The following is a 23,243-nucleotide window of genomic DNA, read 5'->3' on the forward strand; positions in this document are numbered from 1 at the left end:
TCTGAAGGTGTGTCGCTACTCCAGGAAATGCTAATTTTCAATCCGCGGTTTACGAAATTAATCATTGTGCTTTCGATTCCAGTCCTCATCAAATATGCTCTTTTATCTTCCTAAAGATGTTAAAGTGAAATAAATTGCCGCCCAGTCCATGTCGAATTTATCGTACTGAATTTCTCCTTTGATCTCCACACGGTCACCCAAGTCTCCTGAAACCCTGGGAACTCGTGCCATCGAAGCCCTACTCGAATCCAGCTCCCTCACGAGGGGGAAAAGCGCAATGCCGTCATGTAATTTTCTGACGTCAATCTGGACAGGAGTGGAGGAAAATGTGTGTGGGGAGCTCAATCATTGGCGGCGGGAGGGACATGGGCGCCTCCCCTACGCTCTCCTCTCCTTTCGGGAGGAAGGATTTCGCGTTTTATGAGAGCAAGGCCTTCGCCTCTCGCGCCCCACCCTCTGAGGGGGCTTCGTCCTTCTCCCCTCCGTTCACCCTCCGTATTCCTCTCTCCATAGGGGAGGAGGAAGGGAGGGGAGGCGGTGGACTCTTTTCGAGGGTAAAAAGGAAAAACGTAAGGCGCGCGGAGCACGGGCACATATATCCTTATTCCTCACTTATGGTGGCACTGCGGGAGGTGGGAGCCAAAGGTCAGCCTCGATTCCGCCCCCTTCCTCGCCTCACTCCTTGGTCGTCACTTTCCTTCCTTCGATAATGCCCCCGGAGGATTGGCAAGGAGACTGATGCCCCGTTTACACTACTGACGTACCGATCGCTGTCGCACGCAACGAACGCAAGAGGAAATCGTCGTGTGAACGCCAAGTTCTTGTCAGCGTCACTTGTAGTTCCACACGCTATCAACTTACGATGGTAAGCGCCAGTAGCGCGATAGGAACCGGGAAAAAGGACATGTGAACTGAATCACGATAATAGACAGCGCCTAACAAATTGGAATGGTTGTTCCCTGGTAATGGAATTTTATCAAATTTCTATAATGAAGATGAAACATCCAGAATTATAACTACCATTTAAGCTATCAAAATTTTGATTTGTTTTCAGATTCAGGCTTTATGGCGTGATGTGGTGGAATGAGTTCATATTAAATAGAGATTTGGACACTTTTCTACAAAATAAAAAGTAATCACAAAAGAGGCGCATTTAAAACCCGAGTTTCAACTCATATGAGTCATCTTCAGGTGCAATACACACCATGTCTAACCAATATAGTATGTTTCGTAGGTGTCCAAACTAGTTCAGTCGTTGAGAAATGTTTTATGGAATATGATAAATTGCCTCTTATAATGTTGAAAGTAGTCTAGTACACGTGTTATGCAATATTTTGGTCATATTTCAGTGCAATTTTTCATCTTTCTCAAGTATTCTTCACTCATGAGCACTAACAAATGTGTTTATTCAGCTTCTTCTTTGACTATAGTTCCCATGTAAATTTAAAATTACATTTTTATATCCTTTTGACAGCTGTTTATTTTGCGTGCATGATAACTCCGTGCCACACACTATAAAACTTGTTTAAGTTTCCTGGCACAATTACAACGCAATATATGTAATGTATTGCTCTTGTTATACATATCTCTATCGCAGATGTACACGCTATTATACATTTATTTATTCAGGTTATTGCGTCGCTATTTTTCTAACGTGAATTTATATTGTGTTCATTTGATATAGTGTTAGCCTGTACGAAAACGTTATCATTATATCATCAAAAGTACAAACCTGGAATCACAGAAACGAATTTGGAAAATTCATTTCACAAATGTAAAGTTTCCTTGCCATTTACTTGGAAGAATTATTTTAAAAGAGAAAGAAACATAATTTAAAGTAATGGCCGTACTTTATGTGTAAAATTGGCAACGCAGTTTTCATTTGCTCAAGAAACATTTTATAGAGGGCAACACTTAGCTACGATGAAAAAGACAATGTGAACGAACCTTACGCGCTCACGTTGGTACGTACGTCAGGAGCGTAAAAACTGGGCGAGACTGGATGCGGACGGTTGGAAACTTATATTTTTTACGCAGTCAAGTTTCACACTTTTTTCTTACTATGACGGGGGTTGGACCTTGGAAAGGCTTGGGATTCCGGTAAAGTCTTCGAGTGACAACGGGTTTCCCATGGAACGAAACATCAAGAGTCTTGGGCAATAACATCATTGTACGAAAAGTGCTTCGAACCCTTGGCCTTTGGCTTAACCGCCCGTACCACCCAGGCAGGCCGAAAGTGGAAAAGGAAAGAAATACCTTCGCAGGTGGCTGCCAACATGTAATAAGTTTCGAGATATCCTTCGCCACAATGAGGCCACGCACCCGTCGCATCTTACGTAATCTCTCATTGGTTGTTGCTGAGTTGATTATGATGTTTTCATATTATTTCACGCTTATGGGATTGTCCATATCAGGGGCTCGACCAGAGACAGAAACCAACATACGACCGATGATAAGTGAACCCACATTCCAGCCCTTTTGATCCCAGTGTGTTATCATAAAATTTTTAATGATGTCTGTATTAATTGGTCTTGAAGTTTGCCAGCCTAAATCCGGAGTCGATCCTGTGCCGATGCCCGACACTTCAAACGAGTGACAACTTCAGTGACTTAAATATGAAGAGGGAGAATATGACTCATTGCCGAAATAGAATGGATGGATGCCCACTGTCGTAGGACTGACAATTTAAAACCCTTTATACAAAAAGTAGGAATACTGACTATGGCAGGGCAAGCGGGAGTGAAGTTAGCCGTGCTGATTACTTAGGTGACAAGTACAAGTATCACGAAACCCCGAACCACGAGGTGGTTCCCAGGTTACTAGTTTCTTTTTATGCTATTTCTGCCGTTGGAAGGATTAAACGTTAAAAATTAGGCCATACTTGAATATACGAACTGTTTCGAAACTTTTAAAAAAAGGTTAGCGTTAGTAACACACTAAATCGCCCATGTGCTCAAACCTAATTCCCCGTTAGAATAACTTGTCAACATCTTCGTTTGTGGCACCATGTGTACACATTTTCCCATTTTGGACCCTTCCGGTAACATTTTTGGCTTGCCATAAGGTTTGCGTGGGGTATAGTCAACAATTGCGACGCAGCCAACACACACTACACACTGAGATATTCATCTTCGTTTGGAACATCTGGCGGTTTGTGGCCCGTTTAGACTCCTCGACTAATCTGGACAGGTTCACCTCAATTTTTATTCTCTACTCAAGTAATCAACCACGACGTGAAAAATGAATCACACCAAAAAGGTGTTCTTGACTTACCGTGTGAGCTTGCCTCGCCTCCTCAATGTAATGAGTGGTGATGATCACAGTCTTGTTTCCATCCTTGGTTATTTGTACCAAATGATTCCAAATACTGAAAAGACAAAGATGAAATAAGTTAACCTAACTCATCATGGGTTGCGAATATACTTTCATGTTCCGGAATTAAATGCAGTTTGAATCATTTTAAGATCTATTCTGAAATAAAAACATATTATTGTATTCGTACTATAAACAGAGGATGAGAAAACCTACTGCAATTAAAAAAATCAGCAGTTAATGGATAAAGTTAACCTGTGATAATAAGAAAATAAAAATACCCTCAAACTACACTTGCAATCATCTTGCCTCAGAATCTCTGATGAATATAGTTGGGTCTTTAAAGAATATGATTTTGGTAAAGAAAATGACACTGATTAATTCAATTGAGTTGCAAGAATTTAGTTCTTATAAGTATTATACTCATTAGCATACAATATTCCACAGTAATACTTTTTTCAAAGACCGAACCTTACGCGTCACAAAGTTAAGGAGTTACAAAAACAAGGTGTATACAGATAAGAGAAAGCACTTTACATTTTATTAGATACATCCTAAGGAGAAATCAATAGCTTGAGTTGGATAGGGCTTGGTGACCCAGTCTCACCTTTGCCGGAGCAGCGGGTCCACCCCCACGGTTGGCTCGTCCAGGATGAGCAGCTCGGGGTCGTGCATCAAAGCCACGGCGAACGACACTCGCCGCTGCTGACCTCCGCTGTGAAAGCAAGGGGGAGAAACAAAGGGAGTCAATACTTGTGCGCGCAATCTACTTTCACCGTCTCCTCAGGTATGCAGGAAAAGGATCGGGAGAGAGCGATCGGGGACGGATTGAAAGAGAGGGGTCAGAAGGGGGTGACCTCGGATGCGACCCTGTCGCCCCGTTTGAATCTTTTCCGCGTTTCACGAGTCCGCGTGAAGTGCGATCGACGACCCTTGATGCCACCTATTGCTCCTTCCGTCAACCTGCCGGAATCGGTAGTCGAGAGGGAGGGATATTCGATCAGTCTCTCACACCTCCGTTCCAATCCCTGAGATTCAAACCAACGCGCCACACGCATCATCCAACCGTGGAGAGAGCTTTGAGTAGTTGACTTTCCTTTACCTGAATCTGAACAAATCCGTCGTTTTCTCCCAATAATTATTATGCGTTGGCCGTTTGCCTGGTGCCCAACATAACCTGATTTTATTTTACTTCCAAAATATATGATGTCGTCGAGACCGTTTTACCTATCCCTACGTGCGGAATTTATGATTATTTTCCGAGTAAATACTCTTATAACTTTTTCATTGAGACAATTACTTCGTGATGTCACGCCATAATCATTGTATGGTTCGTGTTCTTTAATCCCGTCATGCATGAGTTATGGTAATGACATCCGCGACGGAGCAAAAACTGTTTTTGTGGTATTTCATCATAGAGAAACTCTTCAAAGGCGTGCGAAGTGGACGCGCCCCTAGGAAATTTGAATTACATTGGATCTTCTTTTAGCATTTATGCTAAGTCTCTGAGTTGGAGGAAAAAAATCGTACAGCATGAGTAATGCAAGTAGGTTTAATAAAAAAAAATGCATTAAATTGAATATTCAATACTTCAAAACCTCCCAGTATTGCGTCAGAATTTTACGACACACAGAATTTTGCGACTCACAGAATTTTGCGGCATTCACAAAGTTGGAATAAGGTTTCAAGGGCATGCAGATAATTCGAACTCGCGATGTAAACTAAGGTGTAGGAGATGAAGGAATTAACTGATCCGCTAACCTATTATAATAATAATAATACTGCAAAAACTCTTGAATCTGTAATGCATGAGAGTTGATGTATACTCGCCAAAAGGTTTTGCACCTAGACTGTTTTTGGATCACTACAAATCCAATTACCGAAGAAACTTATTCCGAGAACTACTATCAACATTTCATTAGTTGCTATTCCCAAGAATTTGATTTGAAATTGTGTAACGGTGAGGTTTAAGAATCATTACGCCAACAAAAGTCCCACCATCCCTTCTCTTTGAGTAAAGAAAAATTCTGTTTCAATTCTCCCCAATGAAAGCATTACTCAACATTACATTCTAACTAGATATATTTGGAATAAATGTTTTTGCATGAAAATAAGATTAAAACGGTGCAATCAATCCCATTTAAATGTGAAATCCTTGAAGTTTACAACCCATTTTTTTAATCCAACGAAAAGGTAACATTTAGCATACTGAATTTAAAATTTAAATTTAACGAAGGAATATTTTTTTTAAACTGTATTAACAGGAAATTACAGAGTACTCGATTCACTGGGGTAGTTCACCTGAGGTTCTTGACGAGTCGATTTTGGCTGGGCAAGTCGAGGAAGTTGAGCAGGAACTGCAGGCGCTCGTTGATTTCGGAGGTGCACATGCCGAAGATCCACCCGAAGTACATCATCGTCTCTTTGATGGAGAACTCGCCGAAGAGTGCTATCTCCTGAAAACACAGGTGAAAAAAATCCTGGAATCAGACCGTGCTTTCAGGTAGCACAAAAAACACAAGAAATAATGGTGGAATTAGTCGAAAAAGACTTTTAGAACACGAATCCAGTGACATGAATTTGTGCCTTCCACGTCGTCATACAATAACTTCTCTCGAGTCCAAATTCCCGCATTATTTTATTTTCGTTGGGCATTTTCGTCATCGGTTATGACTGAACGGTATATTTTCTTTTATTTCAGGGTATTTCTTTAGTCCTTCGTGCACCTGATATCTTCATCAGCCTTCTCTCGACAACAGTTTTCTCAGAGGCCGAATTAAAATTTACGTAAGAACACCAAAGTCTGAGGTAAGACACGATCCCTCTGAGGAGTGAGTTGGTCTCCTTACGCATGTTTGGATGGCCTTAAAAAATGTAATAGCAACACGGCTATTCTTGTATAAAACAACAATATGCATTTAGAAGTTTGGTGTTAAAGATTTGATCAGAGGTTTCGGGCTCAAATCCGGGTGGTAACTCTAAACACCCTCCTCTTCGCCCCAACTGTGGGGTGATTTTTCGGGTACTAGTTCCTCCTCGGAAACCGCGGGCGTCACGGGGAAAGGAAATGCCTCTCCCACCCAGGACGTGAGACCTTGTCGTAGGGTTTAGCACGAAATGAGCTCCACCATTTCAAATCAAATCAACCTTCGAGTTGATTGCTGTAATCTTATTATGCTTTTGAAATCTGGTAATTCAACTTTACTACTAATAAAGATAGGAAATCTCGATGTTTTTTTCAGAGTAGAAGCAGATCCATCCATCTTTTATAAGATACGTTCTGATATTATGTTTAATGCTCATTTGCTGCAACCCAATTCCACGATAGACATCACGCGAATACTAGTCCACAAGGAACTACTTCACTCTGAACTGGAATGACAGCATGTCTCGTCACCACGCCAGTTCGCTTTATCGACGTAAGATTACAGAATACTAATTACATTCTGGCTTCACCTTTACGAAACGAATGTGACATATCGATAAAGCGTACCTTGTGTTGCTCAAGATAAATCAATACAAAAGCTCTCGAAGAATAAAAAAAGAGAATAGAGTCATCAATTTTGATATCCCCATCGAGGACGGTCGTGTCATCCCGCACAACCCAGGCTCTGCGAGGATAAATTTCTTTCTCCTCCATTTATGATAACCCAAGAATAGTAATGAATACAATAGAAGAAGGTGATATAAATACATCATGGCAGACGGTTTAGCTTAAATGACAAAGACCGATAGTAACAAAATACTTATTACTTTAAACTTGAGCCAATGATAATTTTTGCAAAGGAAACGTATTTACCATAATTTAAGTATACAAATATGGAATTAACATCCATCGGGAAGCACAGGAAAAGCCTTCTGAGTTAAAAACCTTGAAAATTAAAATTATGCATTTTAAAACGACGGTAGGATGACCTCGAATTAGATTTTAATGCTGGGAAGGCATTAATTTGTATTATCGAAGAAGAAAAAAAAACGGCCACATGAACTATGAACTTGTGAGCTAAGCTGAAGTCTAGCAGTAAAAAAAGATAGTGGAGCCCCGGTTAATTCTTACACTGAAATATATTTTTTTAGATCTGAAGAATTACTTTCATGTTGAGAGTTTTTTTCTCATGCCTGTGAGATTATATGAGCTTTGGGTAGAGAAGATAGAATGGAATAGTGAACACTGTAAAAAATCCGCTTAATTTTTTACATTGAGACATTTTACAAACCTTCACCCAGGTTCAACAGATTTTAAAATACTGAATTGAATAGTGGGATTAAGCAGTTAAGTTGAAGTTAATAATGCTCGTAAAAGTAAGAGAGTAAAAATTAGAGCCTTTGGAACAATGAATGCTAATGGTTTCTGAATTAAATTGAGAATGGTGTGGAACAATAGTGAAGAATTTAAAACCCAGCGTAACGTCGAGTGGCTCAGAAACTTTGTGGAAATAGTAAATGCATTGATTGAAGCCCTTGAGATGTCAATATAGGAAGAACGGAAAAAAATTAATTGGACAGAGAGAAGAAAAATGGAATTATTGTTGGATACAGTTGAAAAAGGTAGGAATCTGAAGCGGAAATATAAAGTAGACAGAGAAAATGAGTGTAGGAGATGTTGAGAGCTAATGCTGTATTGGAGCAGAGATATAATGCTGATGTTTTCTAGAGAAGGGAGAAAGGAACATGGAAGGGGAGAAACAGGGAAAATAATTTGGAATTGTTAGTGAATCTCATACGTACTTGCTTGATACGACAATACCATTAGGAAAAAAGTCTTGATATTTTTCAGAAGTTTCGCATCATCCTAAAAGTGTGTGAAACACACGTGTAGGATGATTAGATACTTGTACTTGGACACTTGTAGGACGACTTGGGACTGCCCAAGATCCACCTCCATACGGCATGACAGAAATAATGATTAAGGAAGGGGATTTACTGCATTCCTGTTGTTTCAACAGATTGCATCTTATCCAGAGAAATAGGATTCTTGTGCGGTGCTCAAGGTATGAGCGTAAACTATAGGCTTTCACTTGAACTTTTGACTTGACTACGCAGGCCTTTATTACGGAATTCAACAGTATACAATGAAGGCCTATCCGTTTGGTGAAGAATCGTTATGAATAAACAGAAAGCGTCACATTGCAATCGGAGGGCCTTGGGAGAGATTGGGAACACGAAGATATCGGACGCGACTGTAACTTTTAGAAAAGTACAAATTATCCGAATGCCAACCCGAAAGGAGAAGGCCGGATGGCATTTGCAGGCGAGACCACGAGGATAATTTTAGGGTTATTGATTAAAGAATCCATCGGTAGTAGGAGTAATTTTTCTCCCTCACCATTCGAGTCCACAACAGTAGAAAACATAAACTTGAAAACGAAAATAAAGTCAATAATTGCTCTAACCGATGCAGATCTAACACCTCCCACCACACGCTCTTGTGGCGACTTGCGTAAGGTGTAGATGTACTTGTGTGAAGGTGTAGATGAACATCAGAAGTCCGTACCACACATCAAATCGAGAGAGAATGTTCAAAATATAAGACCCCGCTCATGTATCTTAAACTCGAAGATCTTCGCCAGTTTCACCAATTTTGCAAGATGCACTATTGAGCAAATTCCAGCCATTAAGACAGCAGAAAAAAGTGAGCCTTTCACTATCGTGTACTTACGACGAGGCGATCTTTAATGGCGTTTCCAACAAATTTTGAACTAGCCATGGTTCGTGTGAATTTATTTGAGATGCAAAAGAAAAGGAAATTATTAATCAGTGAAAAGTAATTTTTAAAACTTTTAAGTCGAGTTCATTGCATTAATTTCGTCAATTCACATTTATTGCGTTGAATATGTACGCTCACTCCACCCTGCTCTCTTCCGTACGATGACTGAACAGGGCCCGGAGAAAGAAAACAGCTCCACTAGAGAACTGATTCCACCAATTTCAAAAGCATTAAATATTACACCAGGGACGCAATCGCGTGAAAAAATCTCGAAAATAATGGCTAAGCACCATGGATGACATGTCAACTCTTGACGCCTCAAAAAGGTCGTGAGTGTCTCAATGGAATCGCTCCCGTCTCTCGTCCTCGAGCAGGAATGATTCTCTTGTGTTCAAAGTGACGTGTTTTTTTCGTGGTCTCAGAACTACGGGAGTTTCTCAACAAGTTCGCAGGTCATTGTTGCGCACAGATCCTCGGTTGGTTTGCGAAATGACATATGACACTCACGTTGCATAATGCGCCGATTGCATTACCTTCGATAACGCAGCTAATAGGCTAAAAACTGCAAGGGAACCGAAAGTGACACAATAAAGTAATAAAATTCCTTCGATAGATTCTTGGATGGCTCTATTTTGTCTTGTAGGACTAAAAAACATTCAAAAATACTCAAAAAAACAGAAATTTTTATAGACTGGAGAAATGGCTAAGATAGGGTCTAGCGTCAATTTAACGTTGTATTCACTTTAAAGTAGAATAAGGCATTTATTCATCCATAGATCCTACGATTTGTTTAGAAAGGCAAATATTATATTTGGATAACGTTACTTCTCTACTCGTGTTTTAGATTTATCACAGCAAAACTTCATTCAATGAAAATTCTTTTCAAACATATTCAAATTTTTAAAAGACTTAAAAAATTAATATGAGAAATGTCGAAGGCTTAATGGACAAGAACTGATTGTGGCATTGGTCAATACAGGCACAACTTAATAGACACTACGTGTTACGATGTATTATATAAACCCTATGCTATTGGTTCTGATCACAATATAAAACCCAAAATTTGACTTGATTGGTGTGGATGATAGTGAAGTCCCACTCGTCCAAAGCCGGACCCCGCTCTAAATTCACAAATATGGGGTGGAGAGGGGCAATCTATTTCTCAGACAAATGAACTAATGAACGTGAAGCACACATCATCTAGAAATAATGCTAACCAATGAGAGAGAATTAACCATTTAACATCCATCAAATTCCCCATCTGTTTCTGTCCCCATAAGCTGGCTTAGGAGTAAATATCGACATGATACGTATTTTTCCATCCATAAAAGTGGACATGGATCTCCATCAAATATGTTAGTTCTGTATGCAGTTCTTTTTCCTTTTATGCTTTCATTCAACAAGAATAGCTGCTCGTAAAATTGTGAGAAACTTTTCATTTTAAAGCGCTCATATGTAGAGTCATTTACGGACTACCTTCTCGGTATCTTAGTTCTCTAAGATATTAAACCATCTCTGGTGTTATTTAATAGATGTCACTACCGCTGCGATTTGTATCCTAGCCGCAACAACAGTCTTGACTGCCACAAAAAGTTTGGCCCTCAACACTCACCGCGATGAAATGCGATCCGAAGTAGGGAAGTGAATAAACCCAGTGAACCCTTCCCAGATCTCCCGCCAACTCACCTGGGGCATGTAGCCAACCCGCTTGCCCGGCACGCCGCTGCCCTTGCCCCCCGGCCGGCCTCCCAGGACATATATTTCGCCCATGTTCAGCTTACGGCGACCCACAATGCAGCTCAGAAGGGTCGTCTTGCCGCACCCGCTGGCCCCCAGCAATCCATAACTGGAAAAGGAAAGAAACAAATGATTTAAGAACGTGGCTGACAGGTAGAATGGAAATGAATGAACGGTAATGTGAGTGAAAGTAAAGCAAGTAAACAGACAAGGCAATTCATGAAATACACGCTGGAAATTGAAACGCAGGCAAATATTGGTTAAAAATTAGTATGATTAAGAGTTTCGATAATCATTACTTAAAAGGTCGCATTCAACTAGCGCACGAGACAAATCGCTTTCACTTAACCAATGAATGGATTTAAAGGATAACTGATATTAGTAGTTTGTATTGCATATTAAGGCAGCGAATAGTTACATTTAGATAATAATATATGGTAGAGGGGCATAAACAATGTATCATTCAACCAATATTTTTCATCAACAACGATGATTTGGTAGATTAAACGGTCATACTCGTATTATATAGACCAGAATCTCTTATCGTTATTGCATTTAACATTTTGTGAATGAATTACGTCATTTTTTACATCCTTTTGTTGCTATTTATAGGTGTAATACACATGCACACACCTTGGTAATATAGTGGCCCGTATCCCCATTTGTCATGAGGGAGACCGGGGTTAAATTCCTCACCGGGGGGATTTTTTCGCCGGCCTCTATATGACGATGGAACATCCCCCTCCTCTGCCAACACAGAGGTCGCGGGTTCGATTGCCGCCCAGGTGGATTTTCCTCCACTTAGGGCGTGGGTAAAGTACGTGCATATTTTACAAAAATTATACTCTTACCAAACCGTATTTATTTTGATGCACTACACTATCTCATTTTATAAGATTGTTTTGTACTGAAACCAAAATGCAGTCGGAATGATTCACTTGAACGAGTAGCGGAGAAAATTATTCGTGTCCTTAATCATAAAAAATGCTGTCAGGTAACACCTGAGCGATACATATCTTTGAAATAATAAAAAAAATTGTATTTAAATTAAATAAATTTCAGTTCATTCCTAATTCATCGGCTTTCACGTCCTAATACACGGAATCTACAGGTATTCTCATCTGGAAACGGATTGAACGTGAGACTTCGCTCAGTAACATTTGATAACTGTTTGTTTTTGGGGGTCACGCAACCGTCTTTCAACTTTCTCCTGAAAACAATAACGTTAATGAGTAAGTTCACTCGTTGAAAATAATTACTGTTAGGTGAACATAATAGTAAACACTAGACAATTATGAAAGCACTGTTTTGTAGGCACACAAATTACTACCACCTTGCCTCAGCCTTAGCAGCGGACTTTATTTCTACGAATTGCAACGCAGCAAGTTATTTCGAGACCTTACTCAATGGCCTTCAGTTTCTTTAATCAGCAAAGCAAATCTGAAATTATATCGCCATACCCATTCGCATGCGACGTATGCACAGCATAGCCACAAGATAAATCATCAGATTCGAGCGTTCCCCCTTCCGTGATGCAAGCTGTAAATGCTGCGTGTGCCGATGTTATGCGGAAATAAGTCAGAGAAATACTCCCAAGGTGAATTCGTGTCTCGGGCAGATCCAGAACAGTTATCATGTGTCCACCTCCGGGAAATATCACTTATTTATTGCGACCACTGTCCTTCATATTCCTTCAGACTGGAAGTTAAAGAGGAGTGGGGACCAATTGTGTTCAAGCACTGCAAGATATTTAGAAAACGTCCATTGGAGACAATGCCATTAAAATGAATATGAAGAATTGTATATATCTGATCGTCGTGAAAAAATGAGATCCTGACGGAGTGATTACCCATTATCTAGATTCAATCTATTATGAGATTCCAGTCAATGTTAAAGGAAATGAATATGACACACATAAAATTATCGACTATAATTGAGCTAAACAGCTAATATGAAAGGCACTTTAAAGCAATAAATTTAACGCCTTCGGTTAAAAATTATCTGCTGCTCCATGCATAACAGATTTTCCATCTACCTCTATCCCACTTGATCGTTACAAACTCCGCGGTTCGCTTTAGGTTGCTGATTGTTATAGTGTATTGAATGATTAAACAGATGAAAACAGATCCACAGATAGAAAAATCACATTTAAAAATTATTAATGCAAACCTTTCAGGTAATATGAACAATTTGGAGCATGTTCAGATCGCCTGTGGCAAAGATGGCGGTAGCATTTAATGGGCGATGCCCTGCATTGAAAGTTTGCTTCCACCTGAACAAGTAGCTATCGTCACTGAGGTCTATGCAACGCGACAGGAGTTATATGGAGAGTCTGTTCTTCCCTATAGAATAACTAGAATATAGTTTTAAATGTTTAATTATGGGAGACTTACAGGAAAGAAGGACCCAGAGTTTCAGTCGTTACTATTACCGAAGTTAGCATAAACACTACTACTGCTATTTTGAGGGAAGATCACTATTATTAATAACGTCAGGAGCACTATTTAAATTATTTAACATTTCATTTGGGGCCAATCACACGTTGGTAACAGAAACATTGCATTCAAGACGTGCTTGTGCGCAGTGGGTTCCGCGAAATGGAGATTTTCAAGCGAAAATCAAGGTGAAGTGTGTTCTTAATCCTCCCTACACTCCAGAAATTCCTCACTGTGACTTTTTACAGTTCTCCAATGCGAATGAATACCGTGGAAATCGTTTTTCATCATCAGACTCGGGAGTGGGCGAACTGAGCATGTTTGAACTTGCAACGGCTGCTGCTGACGCAATACCGGAGTCAAATCAAAGAAAATGCACCACTATCTATTGCACCTGTATGCTAAAATGTTCGTAAGGTTAATTATGCAAATAAAAGAATTTTTATGGTCACTCTTTATTGAAAATTCCTTGTATATAGGATGGGTGCTTAACATATCAAAAGAAAAAAAGCATTAACCAGTGTCAATGTGAGAAGGTGTTGATATGAAAAAGTGCACTATGCAGTGTCAATAAGGGAATATGTTGATTCTCACTAGGCTTTTCATATGTTAATTTTTATTATGGTTTCCTCTTTTATGTAACTTTGGAACTTTTGTTGCTAAATGAAAAGCAATTTTGTCTTAGTGAAATGAAAGATGAATGAAGGTCAGAGAATTACTGAATCATAGCGTAATTTTGTGCCTATCAGTGACCTCTGTTCCAGAAGAAAATCATACTATTAACATCTGAGAATCAAGTGAGACGAGTGTTTCATTTGTATATTTGTCGTCTTTGGATTGCCATCACTAAACGAACACTGTTTAGTAATCGTCGATGTCCTAATACATCGATAGAAATGCTTAATAGGGATAGTTAACAATTAAAAATGCCGGCCTTACAACCTATATTTTGAATCAGGGAGTGAGCATGAATTCGCAGTCAACAAGAGATAATTTTCTTCGTCAATAGCGCAAAGTGATGACACACATATTCTAATGATAATTTTTCAAAATCAAAAGACAATCATCTGTGAAAAAATGTGCGGCCAAAACAATAATAAAAAACTGCTGAGGCCTGGACATTGAAAAGGCTTACATACACAGATTATCAAGGACCGCTATTGAGATAAACTGCTGAGTAAGGATAGGACACGAATTACATGTCAGCATTAAGACTTGGGCGTGTTAATAAACAAATCCATGCGAGAAATCCTTGGGCTAGCTTCCGGAGTCCAATAGGAAAACTGCCGATTTTGTATTTGAACAAAAGGGTCTTGGACGCATTCTACACGCAACTTCATCCACTCTCTAGATTTACTTCAATAATATTTGGAGTCTATAAGAAGGAAGACTTCAACTTAATATTTTTCCCGCGAGGGAGAGTCAATACATAATAATTACATCTGCTAATTACAAACGAAAAATAAGCGAACGCCCCCTGAACTGTTGCTAGTAGCTCCTACCTTGACCGGTGCGAAACATCCCATTTCATTCATACTGGTATATTATAGAAATAGCAGAGTTTCGAGAATGAAGCTCAATTTATTGTGTAAACGAATCAAATTAAAATAAATTTCTACGATGTACAGGTATTCTTCTATCATTCAACGGTCATCAATTATGTTATTCTATGAAATGATCAATACTTTGAGGTTTCCCATGCCACTTCTACTGGGGACCGTATTGCATCGTATTTTATCACGATAATTACGGCCAACTGTTTGCAATTCAACTGTTGACCTATTCGGGGTACGCTGGGAGTACGTAGCATCCGTATTCTGGCTGAAGATGCCGACTGAGTCTAGTTTCCCGTCGGCCAGACTTTTTCCGTTCTCTCCCGAAAGCTCTCGGTGGGTTCTTCAGTCCGACAGATGCAACGACCTGTGGAATTCAATGCCAACGGGGGAACGGGAGGAAGAGGTCGAGAACTTGGTTTGGAACTGCAGACGGATGTGCGAGTTGGAGGACGCTCAAATTTTCCGCGGCATGCTTTTCCTCAGGAACCCAGAGCACGGCGATCACCGCTGGAGAGAGAGAGAGCTTTGCCTCATCCGTCTGCCCCATCCGTGGCAGTCCAAACAAGCTGCCACCCGTTTAACGATTCCATCCATCTCCATAGCACCCCGACGACTTCCCTCCTCCCATTCCGAGGACCACTCCTCATTCTTTCCATTCCATTTCGGTCACTCAGAATGGTGGACCGTGGCCTTGCGGAATCACCCAATTTTGGGAAACACAGCATCCATTCATTCAATCACTCCACTTCATGGTGCTAAACAATAAACAAACAACAATATTATATTCCCGAAATCTTTCCAAATACATCGCATTTTGCACGCAAAGATGAAATGCCCCGCATGAAATTATTATCTTTCTCCCGCATTTATTTTGGCGTTTGCCCCACATTAATGAACGAGACTGGAGAATGATCTAGAAGAAATACGCATGCCCAGCAAGCTTACTGATGAGCAGCATAAGTTGATGAAAACAACGTTCCACGAAGGAAAGATGATTACTTTGCGAGTAAATTTAGCATTTCTCGGGCGTCAAACTCTTTTTATGTGTTCCCTTCACTTCTGTTGAAACTTATTACCGACACTCAGTGGAGTCGATATTTCTATCTTCACCGGGATTTGTGTTGACGACTCGCCTAGTGAACGTGCGACGTACGGGTGGGGCGTGAAAGTGACCATCCCCTCGCTAATAGCGGGCGACGAAGGTGGCGCCTGGGCTCTCACCCGCTTTGATTCGTACCCCTCCCGGTAATAATCCCCCTCAAAACACTGCTCGGGAGGCCAGCGATGCCAAATTCGAAACTTCGCATGTGCGTCAGGATCGCACGGCCGCGTCCTTCTCCGTCGCCGACCGTTTCGTTCGACCCCCCCACCCACCCACCCTTTCGATGTCATCCTCTCTCCTCCTACCCACGCCCTCCTCCGCTCGCCTCTCCCGTCAAACAACCCCTCCCCCCGCTCCAAAACGGACGTGGCATTCCGAGACGATTCGCCGCGCCGCGTCTGACGACACGGCACACAACACACTTGAGTAGGCAAGCCGACCGCCATGCGCAAGCCTTCGAGGGAGCGCGTAGACACCGAGGCGTCTCAGGATCGAGGCAGACACCCGAAGCCCTGCAGTCGGTCATAAGACAAAGGAGACGACTTAAAGTTGACTCTTACCTCCTCCCCTACCCTCCCCACATCTTCCCACTCACCCATCCCTCACCCACACCCAAGTCTTCCGACGGTGGCATAACGGAAGGAGGAGGAGGCTATTGAAATACTTCTTTAAATTCCTTACGACGATCCCTCGCCACCTCTGAATAATTTTTCGCGCGATCCCACGGAAAAAAGAGATGCGACCGTTTGCCAACTCCATTGTTTTTGGTAATGCGATAAAAAATCTAGACCGTGACAAGAACGAATTTCGGGCGGCTCGATTGGGAGGGGAGGGGACTGATTCATATGGATACACTGGCTGGGTTAGTGTTGCGTTATGATCGTCGGTGTGGTAAGATGCTGAGTTTGGCGAATGCGTAACAGAGCCGTGCGCAACAGGGAACTATTACAGCATCTCCTATCCCTTAGGCGACGAAGAAACGAGGCGATGGCATTTATCAGATGGTTATATCGCTCAAACAGACGGCAGACTCTTAAACTATTGAATGCGCATGGCGGAACTTAACAATCATCGTTATGTCCACTTAAATATTTCATTTTAAGCAAGCCATAACATCATGTATCTTCAGCATCAAAACTTAAATGAATTAGACAATGCAAATGCAATTAAACAACTCCTCGGTTCGACGCATCTTAAATCATTATACTTTCGTGAGAGGTAGTTATTAAAACAAGCCTCTGAGGTGGAGGCGCCTAGTTTTATTTCTTTTATTTTTAACATGGGTCAATTCCATAATGCGTAGCCTAAAACTGCTAATTATTTACTTTAATGCGGTCCGCTCATGACACAAAAGAAAAACTGAGATTACTTTTATCAATGTAGTATGTTTAGATTAATTAAATAAGTTACGGCGTATTTCATGGATAAACGCACATTACTACTAACCTATTTATTACCTTCAATCTCTGCCAATATTTTATGCGTGCCGGGGAAATGTGGCAAGTCAAAAATTCATCATGTTTTTAAAGGCAGTTTTAAACAACCCGAAACTTAATTCCAGTTGAAGGCCATCCGATCAAATGCTCAGGAAGAGTGGAAGAATGACCGGAGGTATCCTCACGGCCACCTACACAAGATCCTTGACTGGGCTTCCGTGCCATTAAAATCGTGGATTCAGCAGTCATTTCATTCATGCACGCCTTTTTGAGTGAACATCCAAAACGAGGACATACGGATGAAACCTTGCAATAAAGTTGCGAATAATTCTGATTTATTTGTTATCTTCTGACAGCAATTGTGAATTCTCTTCTGAAAGGCGATGCTCTATAAGGAATTATGTGATTACGATCATTGCCTTTCAACATTTCCCGCGAATATCTTGTTTGGTGGAGGTATTCCCAGTTCTACAGGGCAAGAACACAAGGTGCTCTTTCGAGCCGTCCACTTCCTTATGGGCAAATATTTATACAAAGCCAAGAGAGAAGTGCATGGGAGTGGTAATGGCAGTAGTCAATTTCGCGCACCTTAATTAAGCTGACTAGAATATCACATCCTTAATTACAAAGGATGTCTACACAAGTCGACATGAGAAACCAATTAGCATTTCCCGGTAAGGACGGGTTGGGAATCCTGAGAAAAACAAAAGAAAGGAAAAATCTGGAGCGTGGAGAAATTTAAAGCAACACTTTTGTAACCCACTATCGCTCCACATAATATTACCCACCCATTGTTCAGCCTAATGCTCTTATATAATATGGCCAACACTGACTTCATTGTGTAATGCTCAGACTAAAATGAAAATTCTGAATTATCTAAAGAAAATCCAAGAAACGAAAGCTGGCACGTTTAATTTTTTTCGTGGGACGTATCTTCTGTAAAAGCTTTCTTACCCATACTCTATCGCCAAAAAAAAATATTTTACTTCCTTTTCAACAATATTAATGGCGCAATGAGCCTATTACAAGGTTCGCATAAAAAGTATCAGTACCAATTTTTTTCTGACGTGTGCGAGAATGGGTAAATTCAGACCGTCGGTTGAATGTGCCCATGATCGCAGATCGTATTAGCATTGATAAGATGACAGTGCTCATCATTATCAATGAAAATTAGACAATGCAAAAGATTTGCGCTATACTCGTCCCGAAGATCTTGACGGACGATCAAAAGCAGAGTCGAGTGTCTGCTTGCGAAGACCTTCTACAACGCGACACGATTCCCAAACCCCCTTACAGTCCCGACTTGGCACCAGCAGACTATTTTATATTCCCAAAAGTAAAATCCTCCTTCAAAGGACATCACCATGGGACCCTAAGTGATGTCATAGAAGCTTGCACACGTACACTTAAGGACCTTCCGGAATCTGCCTACCAGGGAGTCTTGGAGTCGTGGAAAAGCCGCTGGCAAAAGTGTGTCGACGCTCAAGGGATGTACTTTGAAGAATTTTGAGGCACTGAAGCAATATCTGAAATAAATCTATTTTTCCGACACCTTTCCCGATATCCTTTATACAAACCAGCGACAAGCCAAATAAAACCATAGTTTGTCCTAAATTCTTTTGTTTCTACTCTCAATATGCCGTTTGAAGCAAACTGTCTAGTGAAGAGTCTTCTTCTCATGCCTCCTCCTTTGTCTAATACCCCGCTAGTTCATATTTACGTATGTCTCATCCATACAGAAGATCAGCAGGGAGGAGCTAAAAATAAAATTGCCTCAAAATGGTAAATGAATAAACACAGACGAAATATTAATGTCTTTTGATTAGGACTCGACTTGATAAAAATAAAATAAACTTTGATGAAAAATAAGTTTTGGTACTTTTCCAATGTCAGAACTATTGCTTTTCATTTTCCCCAGTTTATCTTCAAAATTTCACCTAAAATGCTTACTACTCAAGATATGCCATTGCTTATCTCAATGAGATAACGAGAAGAGACGTTCTTCCACCGAAACTAGAGCCACTCTTTGAGAGTTATATTTCAAAATCTCTGCAAATATTCAATTACATAAAGCGTGGTTTTATATCCATCACATTAGTAAATATATTCACATTTTATCAGTGAACAATAAAAAAAACATTAATTACGCACATCGCGAGCATATCTTGTGTGTGTGTGTAACGTATAAACCTGATGGTTTGACTTTTACCAAAGAGTCCCAGGTTCATATCCAGATGATGCCACAGTTAGGCCCCACTTAGAAACCAATTTGTGAGATACTCTGGAGTCCACGAGGTAAGCTCTAACCTCACTCATTAAACCGAAATTAAGGAGCAATTGAGATTATATCGTTAACATATTTCGTCTTGTAGTGTGTATTAGGAGATTCTGTCAAAAAAGAAGCTGCTATGAAACCTCCCGAAATGATGAATAAGGAAAATGTCTAAAATTTTGTTACAAACTGTATTACAATAGACTGAGTGAATGGAAAAATAAACGATCTCTTTTGTCATAAATAACGAGGGTCACGGTAAGAGCACACTCAGCGTGGAAATAGTTCCATGACATTTGGATGAATCAAAGCGGAAAAGCCGTTTTGAAATGGAATGCCTTCTCGAGAAAGTGATTTCCGTCACGTTTTTGCAATACATAATCCATACTCCGCATGAGGGACCCAGATATTTTCCCCTCCCGAATGTGTAAGGAGTCTGATATTTCAACGACACCTCTCAGTGACGAAGTGCCTTCAGCCTTTTAAATCATATACTTTCGATTTTAATCTATTTTATAAAACATCTCTGTTATGAATGATGTTGAAAGCCATTGCACATTACGCGTACTTCCTTGACGGATGACGATATACCATGAAGCAGTTTCATTTCTTAAGCAAGTCCAATTATGACTTTGCAGCTACTAATGTTATTGCACGTAAACAAGAGTTCGGTGGAAATGCATTTCAGACCAAATACTTACTACGACAGAAAGCGAGGCTCTTGCAGTTTCAGATACTTGTATGTTTACAGAGAAATTAACATTTAAAATTGACGTCAGTCTGTAAGAGAAAGATGTAATTTGCGTCCTAGGGGCAATCTTGACTATCCTAGCGGAAATCTTCTAGATTTATCTCCACGCTTGCCGAGCCTCGTGAATCACTCCGGAAGCCTCCAACTACTACATTTTCCCTACAAATCGCTAAGAAGTGAAAGTAATGATTACGCAATTTCGCTGAATGTAACGCTTTGCATTGGTGACGGGCAAAAAATAGGATGCGAGTACCTACTGAAATCGCCGAATGTATTGGACACAATTATTTGAGGAAGGTGAGACGAGTTTAATGCAGGGGCAAAAACTTCACTGCTCATCGGGCTGACTTCTTTGCAAAAAATTGAGCCAATGTATAATTCGTTCATTTTATAGAACCATGCTCAACCATTATAGACCGTGGCTGTCAGTAAAAATAATCCAGATCCTCAGACATTTTTTCATGTCTCACATTAAAATCCCCACTCTTTCAAAGAATAGCCATCAGTTATTCTACGAGGACAATTTCGGTATTAATACACCGGATGAATGGAGATTTGGGGGCAATCTATCATGAAAAATCATGGATCAAGAGAGCGAAAAAGTTTTTGCCTTCGAAAATACCGACCGTTACACGTTCACGTTCACGTTAAGAAAGGGGTAGTAGAGCCGCAGCAGGGAGCAACCTACTTGGAAGTCCGGCTTTCGCCAAAGGTACGAGGCGTACACATGGCGTGTTTTCCGTTGGAAATCCCTCCTTTCCCACTCCAATTTCGGTCTATGGTATGGGAGATGCGGCTTCCGCACGTGTTCGTCAAATATTTTGAGAGGCACCTTTCTTTTTCATGGATATTTTTGACGGGAAACAATATGGTGGAGTAAATCGCATAAGAGCCCAGTGACAATATTGTTTTGAGTTTTCGGAGGCATTTTACAAATTTCGAGAAAGCACCTTTTTTATCAATTAGTATTATTTTTTCGATAACCAGTCCACATTTATCACCGAAATCAGTCTCAGCATCCGACAGGAGTTTTTTTTTCGATCTGTCATCCCTTTTCTCTACTATTTTGATTTCTTTACGCCTCTCCCTCACTCTCTCCCGCTCTTTCCCTTTTCGAGTATAGACACTCGTGGATTCCCCGCCGGAGTGCAAAATATCGAGCAGCTTTCACTTCCTTCGGCTATCCCGCCAGCTGAGCGGTTGACTCCCGTTCTGTTCCGAGATGGACTCTAAGAGGCCCGGCCGCCTCGCTTTGTTTTTGCGACAATGCGGTCACACCCTGCCAACTCATGCAGGTGGTCTGGTTTTAAAAGAAAAGAGATAAAATCTCGTTTGCAGCTTAAGTTTTGATTTTTCGATTGGATAAAAATGCAAACTGATTGAACCAAACAGGAATATTAAAATATTAGCTTAGAAGCGGCATTTTAGTCATGACAGCCAATTAATGAATCCACTAATTACGATCGTAAACGCGGTAAAATATTTTCCAAATCATGGCCCGTGATATGTGGACACGTGTTAAGTTTTGCACCTTATTTCCCACCATTAGAAAGTTTGGTGTGAGCAAGGTACAAGAATTAGGAGTTTCTACAAGTTAGCCCAAGATGGAAGCATTTCATATAGTGCCCCTTGTGGCAGTTTAAAGGCACGTCAAGCAATATTAATGGCGAAAAATAGATATGGAAAAGAGACTATAAGAGACCTTGCGAAGGATTAGACATTCAATCGGCACTCTTCAGTCTTAAATCTTTCTCTAAAAGTTACCATTTTTTTAATCATTGCACAGCTTTCTTTTACTATCTTTTGACTTCTATTCAAGATTCAGGTGGGCATATGAAAACTGAAAAATGGTTATATTTTTTAAGGAAAAACGGAAGCTACTGAAAAACTTTCAATCGAATAAGTCCTAAGTTGGTGGATATGATTTTTTCTCATTCAAAATAAACTTGAAAACATTCAAATCAAGCATGATTTCTTCCAACAATTAAACTTAGTTGGGCCATGACTAGATAACTGGATCGGGTACGTATAGCAAACGGAATAGGTAGAAGCACACGCCATTGGTATAAATTAAGAATTGCTGACGCATGTGAGAACAGCTACCCAAATATCTTCCTGATTTGACGTTGGCGAACGTGCGAACGGCTAATGATTACGGAAAGAAACTCATTCTATCACACATTCGAGCCGGTCTGATTTTTACTGAACCCGACGCTCACAAGAAGGAAATGATAAAATGGAAAGTTATAGAGTACTATGAGTGTATGTACTCAGGTACATACACTTATAGTCCGGAAAAAGTTCTCAGTTATGGCCGTAGGTAACATTTACGTTAACAATATTAGCCAACTTTTTCATGTTTTTATACCTTTCCGTTTATATTTTACCGACGAAACTATCCCGATTCAAAAAGCACTACACTTCCTCACAGATACGATAGACACAAATTATATTTCCCCGACTACAGTCGAGGTTTACAAAACTTTTCTCAGAGCGACTGAGTCCTTCCATGAAGGCGATCTCCGAAATCAAAGGGTAACAAGCTTTGCGAATCCATTTTACGCACAGCACGAGGCGGGGAAAGCGCGGGGGGAGGCGGGTGGGTACGTGAGTACTTACTCGTAGAAGGGATGAGGGGTTCGCGAGTGTGAGGGAAGAGAGTGGAAGTGGAGGAGTGAGAGAGAGGGAGAGGAAGGGAGGGGCGAGGTGTGTCGGCGACGCCATGCCAAGGGGAGAGAGGATCTCTTTTTTAAGAACCTCGTGGATGACGGACCGAAATGTTCTCCGCGTAATAGCAGGCCGGGCTGGAATTAGAAAAGTCTTTCGTAACCCATGGACTGCAAATTGCCGCGTTCGAGAGACGTCCATTTCACGAGGGAGCTTTGTGGGTGATGGGATTGCGAGCCCCTGCGCCCACGCTATTGGTCTCATGGCT

General features: G+C 40.7%; 1 protein-coding gene across 1 annotated transcript in view; it reads right to left on the reverse strand.

The window, feature by feature from the left end:
• snu (ABC-type transporter snustorr) overlaps positions 1 to 23,243 on the reverse strand; it is a 102,334-nt gene that overhangs the window by 18,273 nt on the left and 60,818 nt on the right. The window contains exons 3-6 of the mRNA XM_071585355.1: positions 10,706 to 10,865; positions 5,614 to 5,768; positions 3,920 to 4,027; positions 3,274 to 3,367 (exon numbers count right to left, since the gene is read on the reverse strand). Coding sequence (XP_071441456.1) covers positions 3,274 to 3,367; positions 3,920 to 4,027; positions 5,614 to 5,768; positions 10,706 to 10,865 — 517 coding nt within the window. The remainder of the gene's footprint in view (positions 1 to 3,273; positions 3,368 to 3,919; positions 4,028 to 5,613; positions 5,769 to 10,705; positions 10,866 to 23,243) is intronic.

Source organism: Hetaerina americana, unplaced genomic scaffold, assembly GCF_022747635.1.
Source record: "Hetaerina americana unplaced genomic scaffold, ioHetAmer1.1.p SCAF_2, whole genome shotgun sequence".
Taxonomy (NCBI): Eukaryota; Metazoa; Arthropoda; class Insecta; order Odonata; family Calopterygidae; genus Hetaerina; species Hetaerina americana.